This window comes from Drosophila albomicans, chromosome 3 (genome assembly GCF_009650485.2).
Source record: "Drosophila albomicans strain 15112-1751.03 chromosome 3, ASM965048v2, whole genome shotgun sequence".
Lineage (NCBI taxonomy): Eukaryota > Metazoa > Arthropoda > Insecta > Diptera > Drosophilidae > Drosophila > Drosophila albomicans.
The window spans coordinates 45,555,989-45,571,014 of NC_047629.2; the positions used below are offsets into that span (position 1 = coordinate 45,555,989).

General features: G+C 38.8%; 1 protein-coding gene across 8 annotated transcripts in view; it reads right to left on the minus strand.

The window, feature by feature from the left end:
* The window catches only part of LOC117572509 (lachesin), a 174,600-nt gene that overhangs the window by 113,540 nt on the left and 46,034 nt on the right, over positions 1-15,026 (minus strand). For 3 of the 8 annotated variants that reach the window (XM_052005210.1, XM_052005211.1, XM_052005214.1), the window contains 10 exons: positions 14,117-14,721; positions 11,982-12,088; positions 10,443-10,647; positions 10,206-10,367; positions 9,963-10,091; positions 7,403-7,493; positions 7,183-7,266; positions 6,829-6,938; positions 3,972-4,034; positions 2,670-2,981 (listed from right to left, as the gene is read on the minus strand). In XM_052005210.1, the coding sequence (XP_051861170.1) occupies positions 2,670-2,981; positions 3,972-4,034; positions 6,829-6,938; positions 7,183-7,266; positions 7,403-7,493; positions 9,963-10,091; positions 10,206-10,367; positions 10,443-10,647; positions 11,982-12,088; positions 14,117-14,231 (1,378 nt within the window). In that variant the 5' untranslated portion in view covers positions 14,232-14,721. Of the gene's footprint in view, positions 1-916; positions 2,566-2,669; positions 2,982-3,971; positions 4,035-6,828; positions 6,939-7,182; positions 7,333-7,402; positions 7,494-8,617; positions 8,665-8,704; positions 9,035-9,962; positions 10,092-10,205; positions 10,368-10,442; positions 10,648-11,981; positions 12,089-14,116; positions 14,722-15,026 lie in introns of those variants that run through there. The other 5 variants (XM_052005213.1, XM_052005215.1, XM_052005216.1 and 2 more) reach the window with 5 other exon arrangements.

Below are 15,026 nucleotides of genomic sequence, written 5' to 3' on the forward strand. Positions count from 1 at the left end.
GTTGGACAACAGCAATAATGGCAAATGGGAAATGTGAAAGCGCAGAGAGTGGAGGAAATATGAAAAAATGTTAAATAAAATGCATTCATTTGGTGGCATTGTTAATTGCTCGCATTACTTTTCGACTATACAACATGCACTTATTTATCTATGCTGCGACCCGTTGACCGCCGCCTGATGTTGTTGTTGTTGTTGCATCTTGACCCAGCCAATTGCTGATGCCGCACGTGCACGCTTTAAATTATTGAAAAGCACGCACGTTTACAGCCAACAACCTGCCTGACATAAATACAGTAAATTGGCAGCCCTTTAACCCGCTCTTGCTGCCTCTCTTTCACCCTTACTATTGCCCTCTCTCTCATGCATTCCTCGTGTATGCAAAATGTGTCATATATCTTCTGGTCTTAATGCCATTTTTCTTGCCGACGCTGCTGCTGTCGATAGCGCGTCTGTCTGTCTCTCTGTCTGTCCGTACATCGTCTGTGGGCCGCGTTTGGGTTGCGCATGAGTTATGACCAATAAATTGGACATGTTAACTGTGTGTCATTGTGCGAGCAACGGGGAAGGGGAAGGTGAAAGACGAAAGGACACCGCAGGCCACGCAATTTTATGCTGAAATTAATTGCAAGCATTTCGCGCAGACAACGAAACGCGTTTCAAGCGATGCGTCGTCGATGCGTCACACACGGGTCGCATGAGTAATAATATAATTAGCATGTGCATTTATTAAAAAATGATGAAAGCGCACAAAAGGCGCAGCAGGACAACACAAGGAAACAAGCAGGCAACAATTTGCGCGCTATATATGCAAAAATCAAGGCAATGTCCAAGCGCGAAAGCTGCTGTCGCGGTATTAATATTATTATTGCACTTCCTCTTTTCGGACTGCGCTGCAGGCAGTTGAACGTGGAAAGTTGCTCAGCAAGTGAAGCAGGAAGTGTACAAGGTAAGTTAAGTAAGGAAAGGCAGACATCGGAGTTTACAGGGTATCATGCAGCTTATCACACATTCTCCAGTCTACTCATCGCATTGTGTTTGCTGTGAGTCTCGAAGGGAGATGAAATTAATGACATTTTTAAGGCGTTTTAATGCCTCGACCCAACATCGACACATGGCAACACGATTGTCCCCACAACCCATTCCCATTCCCATTCTCCATTTGGGAAGTGGGCGGTTGCTTTAGTGGGCGTGGCAACGCAGCAGGCTGCACGTCGCATTTTCATTAAATAAATTGCATTTTTTATGTTGCACACTGAGCGCGCGCACTGTGCACACACACACACACACACACACACACACATCAATTTTGTTTTGGGCTGCGAGCAGAGCTGGAAAATTGTCTGCGGCTTTTGGCCAGAGTAGAAGAAGCAAACGAAGAAAATGTGCAGAGAAAGAAAAGATTCTTTTGGCAAGTCAACCAATGCATACTCTACGCTCAAAAATGCCCAAGTTTATTACGTATACGTAATAAGTAAGAAGAACTTTATAACTATATGAACTAAACTTAAAGTGAAACAATATGCTCTCTTTTTGTACAATTTAAAGGGTATTAAAAATTTAATAAAGATAAAAGATAAGTGGAAATTAAAAAACTTTAATGTCTTCATTTAATTGTGCAGCGCTGACCCAAATTAATAGACTGCGGCATGTGAAAAAGTCGCATAAAAGTTGTAAAGTAAAATAATGAATGGCATATAAAGTATAAATATCATATGTATGTGTGTATATATCTCGTCATATATGTGAGTAACATTAAGATATGGTAGGTTCTGTTATTATCCTTAGATATGCATACATCAGATATGCAATTTTGTTCTCAATTTATGAATTAAATTCTAGTTTTCATATCATTTGCATTTTCATTTCCATTGAAGCAAAAGTATTATCTCACATCATAGATACAACGTATCTATGCAATTCACGTTCTCTCTATTTTTTTTTTTTCTGCATAAGAAAAAGCTTTGCTTTTGCAAATTTGTTTTCGTTTCTTTTTGGGGGAAAATAATATGCTAAGCCCTAAAACTGACACTCGACCAAACACAAAGCTCAACAATTTCATACTAACTTTTATTATACATATACAATATAATATATAAATAAATTTCTAAATACACGTGTATTCACTTATGTTTACGTTTTTCATATTGTACATTGAATGAGCATTTTTATTGTTGACAAAAAATACTTGAATATTTCTCTCGTTCTCTCGTTAGTTCAATTTACAAACTATTTCGAGCGAAATGAACTCAATTAAATATATATGTATGTAGTTATGTTAGATTATTATTGTTTTTGTTTTTGTTGCTATAAACAAATGTATTTCATCATCATCATCATCATCATGATCATCATCGTTCTGCTTGCACTGCGAAATCAATTTAGAGACCCCTAAAAGCTACCCCAATTTTTTTTTTTTTTTTTTTTTTTTTTTTGTTTGTGTGTTGAACCCCCTTTGGCTGCATTTCACAAATGCTTACTTCGAGTAACTAAAACAAAATTATTGATTTCAAAGCGCAGCCAGAATTAATCCAGCAAGCAGCCAACTCAGCCTATGCAGCAATCCAGCTGCAAACCCGAATGCAGCACACAAAGGATAAAGAATTGTTATTGGATTAGCTAATGTTGCATGTACATATGTAGATATATAGAACTTTGCTTTGATCACTTACCCGCTGCACTTGCATATTCATTCGGTGGTCTCTCGGTATAGAACATGCTTTTGCCTATCGCTAGGGAACCTTTGCTGCCCGGACCGCCAGCGGTGGCGCCACCGCTTAACGCTGACAAACTGTTGCCGGCGGCGCCGCCGGGCAGCAACGAGGTTTGCATCGACGACGATGATGAGCTCGATGAGGCAGCCGATGAGGAGCCGGAGGCTGCCAATGATGAACCACTGCCAGTATACAAATCGTTTTTCATTGCATACACATCCGTTTGCAGCGATTTCGTTGTATCGTTGCGTAACGCTGGTATAATGTTGCCTAAACAAAGAGAGAAAGAGAGAGTGAAAGAAGTGAGTTAGTGCATTGTTAACTTGTTTGTAATGCAGCTAATAACTCAATAAATGGCTCAACCTGCTCTCTTCGCAAGTTAAATTGTGTGGAAATCTTGTGCCAGCCACTTGGCAGCGAAACAAAAATTTACCGCACAACGACTGAGAAAAAGAGGAAATGACACACTCATACATATAGAGTACGAAGCACACATCCTTTTGTTGCCTCGGCGAGGATTACGTTCCATTGCAGTTAGGAGAGAGAGAGAGAGAGATACAGAGCGGGAAGTGAAGCTGTAGCTGAAGCTAAAGCTGTACTCGCCGCGCCACTCACTTTAAATAAAATATGTTTGGTTCTTTCTTTCACTAAAGTTGTTGTTGTTTCCCTTGTTGTCCTTGTTGTTGCTGCTCTCGGCAGTGTTTCAAATGTGTTTCCAACCTAATGCCCCCGAAAATCCCCTTGCAGCATAATCCGCAGCATATTGCTTTGGCCTGGACTTCAAGCCAGGCACACACACACACTCTCGCACACACACTTGTATGTATGTGTGTGTGTGTGTGTACTTTTCTGCTCGACTTGAGTTTCGAAAGCCCCACGTTGAAATAGTCAAAAGTGCTTTGCTTTACTTTATCTCTTTGTGGGCGTGTCCCACTCCCCCACCGCACATCTCTATCTGTGTCTGTGTGTTGGTGCTTGTGGCTCTGTCTGGCTTAGCTGCTACTTTCGCAGTTTTGTTTGTGGCTCGCCGTATCCTCTGTGTATCCTTCTCTCTCCGTGTGTGTGTGTGTTTGTGTGTGAGTAAGTGTCGGTTTGCCGGTGTGACTTTCACAGTTTATGCAACGCTCCTCGGCATGTGTTAAGCACAAAAACGAGCAGCGTTTCCTCTCCCTCTCCCTCCTCCTGCTCATCCTCCATCTCATCTTTCTACACCTTTAACACACATATCAGTGCCATCAGCTTGTCTGATACTATACTTACTCTCCCTGGACTCGACGGTGGTGTGCGTTACTTGCTTCGATGGTGTTGATGGCAAAGGTATTTCTGCAACAAAAAAGCGAAAAAAACACACAAAAAATGAAAATGAAATCGAATAACCAGCGCATAATTAATTATCGCAAAATCAACAAAATGAGTTTTTAATTTCACTCTCTGTGTGTTTGTGTGTGTGTATGGGAAATGTATGCCAACGCAAGCTGCGCTGTGTGGTTTCTATGTCAAGTGGTTTCGAATTGAAAAGGTCGCTTTCCCTCTTCCCTCCTCGCTCCTCATCCTGAGATGTTGCTGCCACAGCGGTCAAGTTGCAGGCAACTTTAGCTTCGCGCTGCCTTTTTTTCTTGATTAGCCACATTATTTTTGTATGGCAAAAAGTGGGTCAACAAATCTTTCTACCTCATAACCTTGTGCAATTTGAGTATTAAATTAAATATCGAATTGAGGGGAATGACAGAATAAATAATTGAGACGTTGTTCAACGGCCCAACAAAAAAGTGTGCAAACATTTCTGTAATTATTTATTAAACGCGCTTTAATTGCAATTTTAAATTAACTTTGCGAGGTTAAAAATACTTTTATGACAAAAGCCGGCGGTAGCCATCAGGTCGAAACTTCTTTGGTCAACAATATGGTATATTTTTATACCCGCAACCCATAGGGTAGAAGGGTATTATAACTTTGTGCCGGCAAGAAATGTATGTAACAGGTAGAAGGAGGCATCTCCGACCCTATAAAGTATATATATTCTTGATCAGCGTCAACAGCCGTGACGATATAACCATGTCCTGTCTGTCCGTCTGTGTGTCTGTCCGTCCGTCCGTATGAACACCTAGATCTCAGAGACTATAAGAGATAGAGCTATAATTTTTTTTTCGACAGCATTTGTTATGTTTGCACGCAGATCAAGTTTATTTCAAATTTTTGCCACGCCCACTTCCGCCCCCGCAAATCAAAAAAATTGAACAACAAGCGAAATTTTAAAGCTAGAGTTGCGAATTTTGGTATATACTATAATTACTATAGTAGTTATGATTCCTGATAAAAATTGTCGAAGTTATTAAAGAAATACTTTTGTATGGGCAAAAACGCCTACTTACTAGGCGTCTGAGTTGCTTTGGCTGACAATCTGGTATATTGTGCCGTCTATGGTATATTTTGAATGCAGTACTATATCGATATACCACATATACCATTTTGTATATTTTTCAGTATTTTTGCAGTATATTTGGTATATTTTGAGAATAATATCTCACAGTCGAGTACACTCGACTGTAGCTTTCTAACTTGTTTACTTTGTGGATGAACAGTAAGCAATATTACAAAAAATGAAAACAGTCTTAAACATATTAAGAAAAATTAAAGAACAAATAAGATAGTTGAAAGTCGAATCTGCTCAACTTGAGATATGCGCTATCCATTTTCAATATAAGCAACACACTGCTATATTATACTTTAGATATACCAAATTAATATACCGGAACTTATATGTATTTGGCATATTCATACACTAATACATTAAAAATATACCACAAATTAAAAAATATACAATATTAGTCACACCTACAGCCGGTTTTCGCCATATAAAATTGTTTCTTGAATTACTTCTAAACTTCCATTAGATTTCTGCCATTGTTAAATAGTTAGAAATTATATTTAAGACTATTAAACGCAATTTAATTTGTTAAGAAAGCTTCGAAGACTTTTTTTTATCAGGTTAAAAATGTTTTCGCAGATAAACTGAAAACACTAATACTCTTGTAAAATCAATTTTTAATCAAAATAAAACCAAGTTCCATTATTGTATTGCAAATTCAAATGTATTCTATAAATTCGATCTGTATTAAGCCATTTGTAAAACGTTTTCAAAGTATTTACTCCAAATGCAAATTTCTTTAGCATTGAGAAGTATATTTTCATTCATAGTTAAGCAATCAATTTAAAGTTCTCTTCAATTCTCAGTAAAATAAAAATATCGAGTCCATTTTCGACAAAAATTAAATTACTAAATTGCATTGGGCTCTGTGGTTCTTAACCCACAAAGTCAGCAAACTGTTTAATTGCAAAAATAAAAAGCAGAGAGATGGCAACTCACATGGAAAACACTTTCGAGCTCGACCTTCTGAGGTCGCTCGCAATCAAAACAGCAGCGACCTTCTGCCGTAAACGGTAAAGGAAAACTTTCCTATTTAATCGGCAAAAAAAAAAGAGAGCAAAAGGCAAATGCGTTCTCGAAGCAAACTGAATGCATAAAAAATAAATAGGAATCACATCAAAATCAAGCGAGAGAGGGCAAAGTGAAGCATAGGCACAGTTGAACAACGAATTGCTTGTTTGCTGCAAGCGATACACAAAGTCAAACAATTCCGAAATGCAGCTGTATGTTTTTTTTTTTTGTTTTTGGTATATACATATACTGAATGTATCCACGTGTCCTGTCAGTGTATTGCGAATTTGAAAACCCAGACATAGAGCGTTGGAATCACCGAGAGCCAGACGTAGAGTTCAGCTTCGTTGGTGGTCGCTCGTTTAGTTTTACGCTCGAGAGCACAGTGCACAGAAGAGCACACTTATCGAAGAGAGCGGGAGAGAGAGAGGGGAGGGGAGTGGAGGCGTCTCATAGCCAGACGTGGCAACATTGCTTCAACTCTACTCGACTCGATTCGGTTGGACTGCTTGTGGGCGCGCTGGAGCGGCACATAGGTAAAAGCTTTTGGCAAAATTGTGGCACAAAAGGCGCTCGATATTGCATTGCAACAGCAGGTGAATGTGTGTGTGTATGTATAGATGTGTGTGTTTGCTGCAACTAGTGCACTTAAGCTACCAATACAAACGCTACACTTACCATAAACACGTATGGAGCCTTCCGTTTCCCCCAGCGAGTTCTTTGAGATGCATCGATAGTTGCCAAAGTCGCCATATTGCAGGTTTCTTATCGTCAGTTTCATGTGTGCACTACACGAAATAGATACAAATATATACAAGAGATACAGATACAAGTGGTAGTAAAGTGACAGAGCCGTGTGTTCCGGCCAGCGTTTTCTCCAAGTTGCCCTTGACTCTTGATCTTTAAAATCTTGTCAGGCCAACTTCATTTGCAATTTGGTGAAATGCGGGAGGTTTGACTTTTGGGAACACACTCGTCTACTGTCAGGTGCAAGTGCAAATGCATAATAAATATTTAACAACGGCGCTTTACCGATATGAGTTCTCCGTGTAGTCGGTCTTATACTTTTTGCTCGGCAATACCATCACTGAATTGTACACCCAATAGATGATGGCTCTGCAAAGAAAGTTGACGCAAACATTTCATCAGTTTAATGGCAGCGCCCAGCAAAGTGCAAAGCAGCTTCAAATCAAATGCAAAAAGAAAATGCGCACATCAAAACAAAAAGGAAAACAAGTGGCAAACAACTCACTTGGGATGCGCCTCCGTGTGGCAATCGATGGTTACATCTGTGCCAGCTGGCGCGCCAACAAGTTGATTCGGCACCCAAATCATGGGCGAGACTGTAAAAGAAGAGGAGCGAGAGAAGGTGGTGGCAAATGTCAGTAAAGTAAATGATACCTCAGAGAAAATACTATATATATAAGAGTCACCCCATCTATGTCTCCGTGTGTGTGTGTGCGTGTGTGTGTGGCAAGGTGGCATTGCATTTTAAGCGTTTGGCCAAAGCACGCATAAGCTGCAGCATTACGTATGTTCAATGTGTGTCTGTCCTTCTGTCTGTCTGCCAAGCTTAAAATGAAAGTGCAATGACAAAGCTGAAAAACTTATGCGAGACATGGCTGTCATGAAACACCGAGACACAACACACGTTTGCCTTCTCGAGTTCCTAAAAAAAAAGAAAAAAGAAAACACCACACCAAAAAAAAAAAAAAACGAGAAAAGAATTGTAAAGTTTAGCAGAGAAAGTACGTGCTGTGGGTTTTTGGGATTATTACATCACAGCTACAGCATACAGAGTTTTTCTGCCAATACTAGCTCGATGCGTATTGAGTTGAATGTTCTCCTCTAATATTAAAGTTTGGCGAAGCAACACTGTTTAAGCAATAAAATCGGTCTATCCTTTGAAAAAAAGTTGAATTCAACATTTACATAAAATCTTTTAATAGTCAAAAGTCCAATTAGAAATACTTTACTTTCTATTCAATAGTTTCATGAAGAATTTCATAATTTGTTGCATGATAAAAGTGTGTACAAGAGGCAGACATTTTCATAGATGACTTTGTATACTAATTGCAAGAAAATGGAAAAATATTTATGGTATACGTTTAGTATTCAATAAATACTTTAAACTACTTTTACTTAATGCTTTCGAGTATTTTAGTAATAGTCATCAAGCAAAAGTGTAGCATAGTTGAAAATGCAAAAATATATGAATTTTATGCATTCAGTATTCAATGAATACTGCACAAAAATGATTATTTAATACATTGAAGTATTTTAGTGTTAGTCATCAGTATCCAGCACTCGCAATTTATATGTGGATTCAATTATTTATAATTCTTATTGGAAATAATAATATCTATACATCTGTTATTGCTATACAATAACATACATATTTCTAAAGTGAACTTACGAAATCAAATATGTAACAAATATTTTATTTGTAATCATTTTATATACTCACAGATTACTTTTATTGATTTATCATCATAGAATATTTGGCAAACGAGCAAACAAAATTCAAATAATATTTTCACTCAATAATATTTACCAAATAAAAACTCTCAAATTCAAATATATGTTATGTATATAACTGTATTTATAGATTATTTTTAATTTTATTCTAACACAGGATATTCGACAGTCCGGCACCCTCATTAAGCATATTCTCCCTTGTCTTTTGCATTTCGTTATTGGTTTTGCGGCATCTTCCAACAAAATTTATAAGCTTATATTTTATTGAAATTCCTCAAAATATTATTAATTTTAAGCTTTTGGCTTTGGCAAAGGCACAAAAAAAGTGAATTTATGTTGTGTATAGTAAGTTGAATTTCTATCAATTTAGTTGTGGTTTGTGCTTGAACACTGACACAACGCTTGCTGTTGGCACATTCTGCTTTCTCCAACAGATTTTCGAATTTTTCAATAGTTTGTCCCAGTTTTGTGAAACACACACACACAAACGAAAATTGAAACAGCGAACGAGAAGAGGAGAATTGAAACGCCGCTGCCAACAATGCCTAGCTTACCTCTCTCTCTGGTGGCAATTCTACCTTCGACGCACAAAACCGTTCATAATAAAATAGGAAAAAAAAGAATGAGAGATAGCCGTATGCATATGATAGAGCGAGATAGCAGCGAAATGCCGTCAAAATCATACGTGCAATGCCGGCAAGTGACTTTATTGCAGGTACGTGACGTGAATTATTGTCAATGCGCAGCAAACGCGACGCGGCGAATGGAATGGAGGGAGGGAGGTAGAGAGGGAGGCATTTAGGGGGTGGCAGCAGAAACTCGTTAGGATTAACAAGCGTTTACTTGGGCAAACGGCGTGCAACAGTCGCGTACACATATATGTACATACATACTATATAAAGGAAGAGTAGTATATCAGCTGCATTAGCAAGAACCACCAAGCCAGGATCTGCGTTTGTCACGGGGGGACGAGCGCGCCTTGCAGTTAAATTGATGAGCAGCAGGTACGCTCTGCTCCACACACACATATAGATGGATGAATTGCCGCATAGATACAGCTATCCCCCATCCCTTAACGTCTGCTAGTCGTCGTCGTTGTCGTCGTGCTCGTTAAGTGCACGCGCGTGTTACAGCCATGGCAATAATAATGTGCCCAGGCTCGCTTGCTCGCTCATACGTATCCTTCGACTAGCGTCAATACCATGTAGATATAGTTTTACATTTACTTCCCAGTCCCAGTCTCGAGTCGATGTCCTCCCCGTCTGGCACTTTAAGTCCACTATTTGGCTTTTGGCTTTTGCTTTAGCTCTACTACTATAACTACAACTACTTACACTCCACATCCAATATGATCCGCTTGGACACTGAGGGCGGCACTCCATTGGTGGCAATGCACAGATAGGCGCCCATCTCATTGCGGCTCACTTTGGTCAGCGGCAGCACATCGCCATCGTACACAAGCACTGAATGTTTGCCGGAAGGAAGTGTTGTCCGCACCATGGAAATAAACGTGCCGAGCATAGAGAATTTTCAATGAGACCGACCGAGGGCAGCAGCAAAAAACTTTTGGCGCATACCTTTCTTCTTCTTTTCAACGGCAATTTCCTCGCCATCCTCGCGTCGCCAAATGATTTTGGGTGTGGGAAAACCATCGGCGCGACATGTCATGTTGATGTTTTGGTTTTCACGCACCGCCACCGAAGATGGTGTGCTCTCAATGTCCAGTATGTTGGGTGGCACTGCCATGGGCATTAGGGGAAGCATGAATTAACATAGAACATCGGATGGAGAGAGAAGGTTGACTGACTACTCACCTACAACCTGCAGATAGCCCACCTGGCTAATCATGGGATTGGTGTTCACCTGGCACATGTAATAGCCGCGATCATCCTGATGCGCCTGATTCACATGCAGTAGCCACGTGTTGTCCGTGTACGTAATACTGTACCGTGGTATCCTTGATATAACGTGTCTGTGTATGGTGAGTATCATCTGTCGATCAATGTGTATCCAGGCCACCTAAAACGAAAACACACATAATATATAACTCAGACATTTGTAATAAATGAAGAGATGTAGCCAGCAGCAAGCCAAGTTGACAGCTGTTTCCGCTTTTTATACCTGCTACCCAAAACGTAGAAGGGTATTATAACTTTGTGATTTCCGCAAATATATGTAACAGGCAGAAGCAATCATCTACAGCCCTTTAAAGTAGTTATTTAATAAATGGATTTATATGTCTGAAAATCGCTGTCGACTCTTAGTTACTTTGGTTGGTAATGTGGTATATTATGGTACATTTTGCACTAAATGGTATATTTTGTCATCTATGGTATATAAGGTATACTTTCTACACTTTGATATATTTTGTACACTTAAGTATATATTTTTATTGGATGGTATATATTGTAGTCTCTGGTATATTTTGTACTATATGGTTCTTTACTCTAAAGTATAATTGAAAATATATGGTATATTTAGAGCATTATAGCATCATCGATATACCAAACATAATCTTCAGTACATTTTAGAATTCCTTCGGTATATATATACTTTTAGAATAAAACCAAACTATTTTACTTTTGTTGAAAATGGGTAACGGGTATTTCACAGTCGAGCACACTCGACTGTAGCTTTCTCACTTGTTTAATATACTTTTCATTCTTTTGGTTTGCGTTGCGTGTGACATAAGGACAAGCACTGAGTCTGGAGTCTGCCACTGGATTTTGTGCAGCAAACTTTTCAAATTTACTTTACTGCCCAGTGACAGCAATGAGTTTCTCGTTTTCAGCTTCCCAACCAACAATAGCTTTCTCTCTGCGCCTGATGGAAGTCCAATAAGCGCGCCAAGCATTCACTCGGTCTTTGTGACAAGGACACACATGAGAAAGGACTCTGTGCACAGTTTTATATGAAGTTTGATATGGCGAGTAAATATTTGTGATTTGTTATGAACGCGCAGTGTCCAAGGAGATAAATGATAAGTGATTTTCTTGGCATTAAGACTTTGGCTGCTTTAAAGATTGAGTTATTGCTTCACTTTCTCGTAGAGAACTTTAATCATTTTCCATTCCCTTTTCGATTTCCTTGTCACTTGGCGCCCATAGGCCACAACTTGTCAGTGGCACAACATCACGTCTGCCTTTATCTCTGGCTGTCAATTCAACACGCAAGCTGACGTAGTCTGTGTTTGAGTCTATCTCTCGCTCTTGGTGCGTATTTGCGAGCAATTCACAAAATTGATTTTAGACAGAGTCGCCAGCTTGAAACTTCCATTCAATGACGGCAATGTTCACACACAGTACGCACGATTTATGACACGCCTCCCTCGCTCTCCGCTGCATTTGACTTACCTTATAGCCACCCAAATGCTCGACCACACAGGGCAGATTCGCATCACGGCCGACGGCAACGGTGACATTCGGTATGGGCTGTGCAAAGCGTGGCTCATCCATCATAACTGCGAATGAAGAGTGGCATAAACAAGTCGGTTAGTTAATGAGCAGCCAAGCAGGCGCAACAAAAAATAGAGAATAGTTGACCAAAGTCGCAGTCTAATATACTCTATAATTGAAAATAAAATTTATGTTTAATTAAAATTTAAATTGATTGGACAGATTGCATACTTTTATTGGGCAGCTAAAATTTAATGTTTTACTAATTATAAAAATACATCTATTTATGTCGGAAGCGCAACGTGCCAAAGCTGCTGGAGAAAGTGATATAATTTATGGCTCAGCATATTTAAATAAGGTGCAGTTGCAACTGCAGTTGCTGCTGTTGCTGGCTGCTGTTGCCGGATGTCCATGACCCGCAGGCTAAATATAATCAACGGGCTGCTGTTAGTGTCATTATGAAATAATTTAACAAAGCAATTTTTTATCTAGCCGGCAGTTGGAGATGGAGTTTTGAGCGCCAACCGCAGCCTGTTGCAAGGCACGTCGCGGACGTCCTTGGTTGTTGCTGCTGCTGGGAATGGCACTTTTGTTTTTGCTACGCTTTCATTTCGTGTGCTGCTTTTGCTGCGGAAATGTTGCACAAAAGCAAAACACCATCAGCAGCAGCAGGCGGAGGCAAGTGGATGTACCTTTCTGCAGCTTGTTATCTGCAACACGCAGCTGGCTTCCCGCATACCAGCAACGCACACACACACACAAAACTGCCTCACCTGCCACATTGCGACCTGCAGCAACACACTCAGATACAGACATCAACATCGACACGGACACGGATGCGGATACAACGTAGCTGGCATTGAAATTGAATGCAAGCCGGCATCGTTGTCGTCGCCGTCGCCGTTGCTGCTGCCGTCGCCCGGCAATTTGAGGTCTCATTTTACTAATTAAATTATGACGCGGCTCCCAGCAGTTTCGACACCAAACACCTCGCAACAGTCTGCAAATCCTTTGTTCACTCCGAAAAGGAGTCAAGCATTAAGGGTGTGCTCGCTAAATTTTAAAGCAGTTGCGCGTGAAGTAGCTTCGTGGGAGGGTTCCGAAAATGCGGCTACTTTGCTTTAAAATTCTAGAAGATTGACTTGCAAATTTATGCAATGTTAATCTCTAATCTAAATTCGCGAGATGGTGCAAATAAAAGGGGAACTTCGCTAACAAAGAGTCGAGAAACTTGCGCTTTATAAATAAGGTTCAAAAAGTGTGATAATAGCAGGTGTAAATAGAATTATGTTTAATATTTTTAGTGAATACAAACTGCTATGTGAATATAAATTGACAGTATAGATATTTCTATTATTTTTAATATAAAAAATGTATAAATAAAAGATAACCTATTCAATATTTAAAACAAGTTACTTTCGAATGTTCTCGATTGTGAGATATGGGCTGCTTATTTTCAATAAAAGCAAAACAATGTGGTATTATTCTTAAAATATAAAAAATGAATATACTTAAATATACGGAAGGATATATTTGATATAAATTTAAAAAAGCACAAAAATATACTAAATGTTATATTTGGTTAATTGATATACTATTAGATAAAAAATAGTGCATAGACCTAAGACCGAACTGCAACAGAAGTTTTTTACATATTAAAGCATTATTATTATACTATATCTTGTCAAGGACAAAAAACTTTCACTTTACATTTCTATAACCTGCTGTTAGTATAATTAGTAAATTGTTCTACAATGAAGCTAAAAAAAGCTCCAACTACACGAACGAAAATATTTAACTTATCCTTCACAAATTGGTTTCATGTATGCAACATTTTATTTCCCAATATTTAAAAAATAAAATTAAATCTGCAAAATTATTTATTGTTTTCATTTATTATGGAGAAAATACATATTTTTCCCTATTTTCGTATCATGTTTCTATTAAGTTAATAATTGTCACCAAAAAGATCCATAACAAAATATAATTCCGACAGCCCAAATAAGTATGCTATGAAAATTTTCTAAAATTTACTGCAGTTTAAATTCAACCACTTTAACACTAAAATATGACAATTAAAATTTAGTACTCACCATGTGTCACTAGATTCGTCATGTAGATGAGAAACATAATTCGCCGATTTGTGAAACGGCTTGGAAATATGTTGAGCGCAATTAGCAAGAGTTTAATTACCGTAATGATAAACATTTTGTGTTGTGTGTTATTCACAGATTTGTGTGTTTAATCAGAATTAGTAAAATACACACACACTTGCACACCCACGCACACGCACACACAGTTTGTTGAATTACACGAAATGTTGTTTGGTTATTTAGTTTTCACAGCGTTCTGCATTCATTTCATAGATATTTGCATTTGGATATCGCAGATTTACTTTGATTTCTCATACATGTTGATGTTGTTTGTTTTGTTTTGCGAGTGAGTGTGCGGGTGAAAAGGAATGATTTACATTTATTTGTTTTGCGTAATTTAATTTGCACACACAAGTGAACACTTTCCACTTTTCCAATTTCCAGAAAATGGCAATTCAAATTTCATTTAGCGTAAAGCTTTAAAAATCGCTTAATTCACTTGACGCGCCGCTTTGCATTGTTGTCGTAGTCGTCGTTGCTCGTTGTTGTGATTGTTGTGGTCGTTCTTGTTGCTCTCGTGACTGTTGTTGTTGTTGTTTTTGTTGCTGCAGATGAAACAATGAAAATTGAAAATAAAAATTGTATACGGCAACGCGTGGGAGTTGGGGAAAGAGAGCAGAGATATGAGAAAGAGAGAGCGCAGAGGCGCGCCAATTCAAGGGATTATGGCATTTATTATTATTATGGCACTCGCATGTTCATTTGTTGTTGTGTGGGCTTTACAATGTTGTATATGCTCTGTGTATGTGTGTGTGTGTGTATGACTGACTACAACAACAACAATGTCATATACGCATTGCAGCTCCTACGAGGCTTCGTTTATGGGCAATGACTCCTCTGCGTTGTTGTT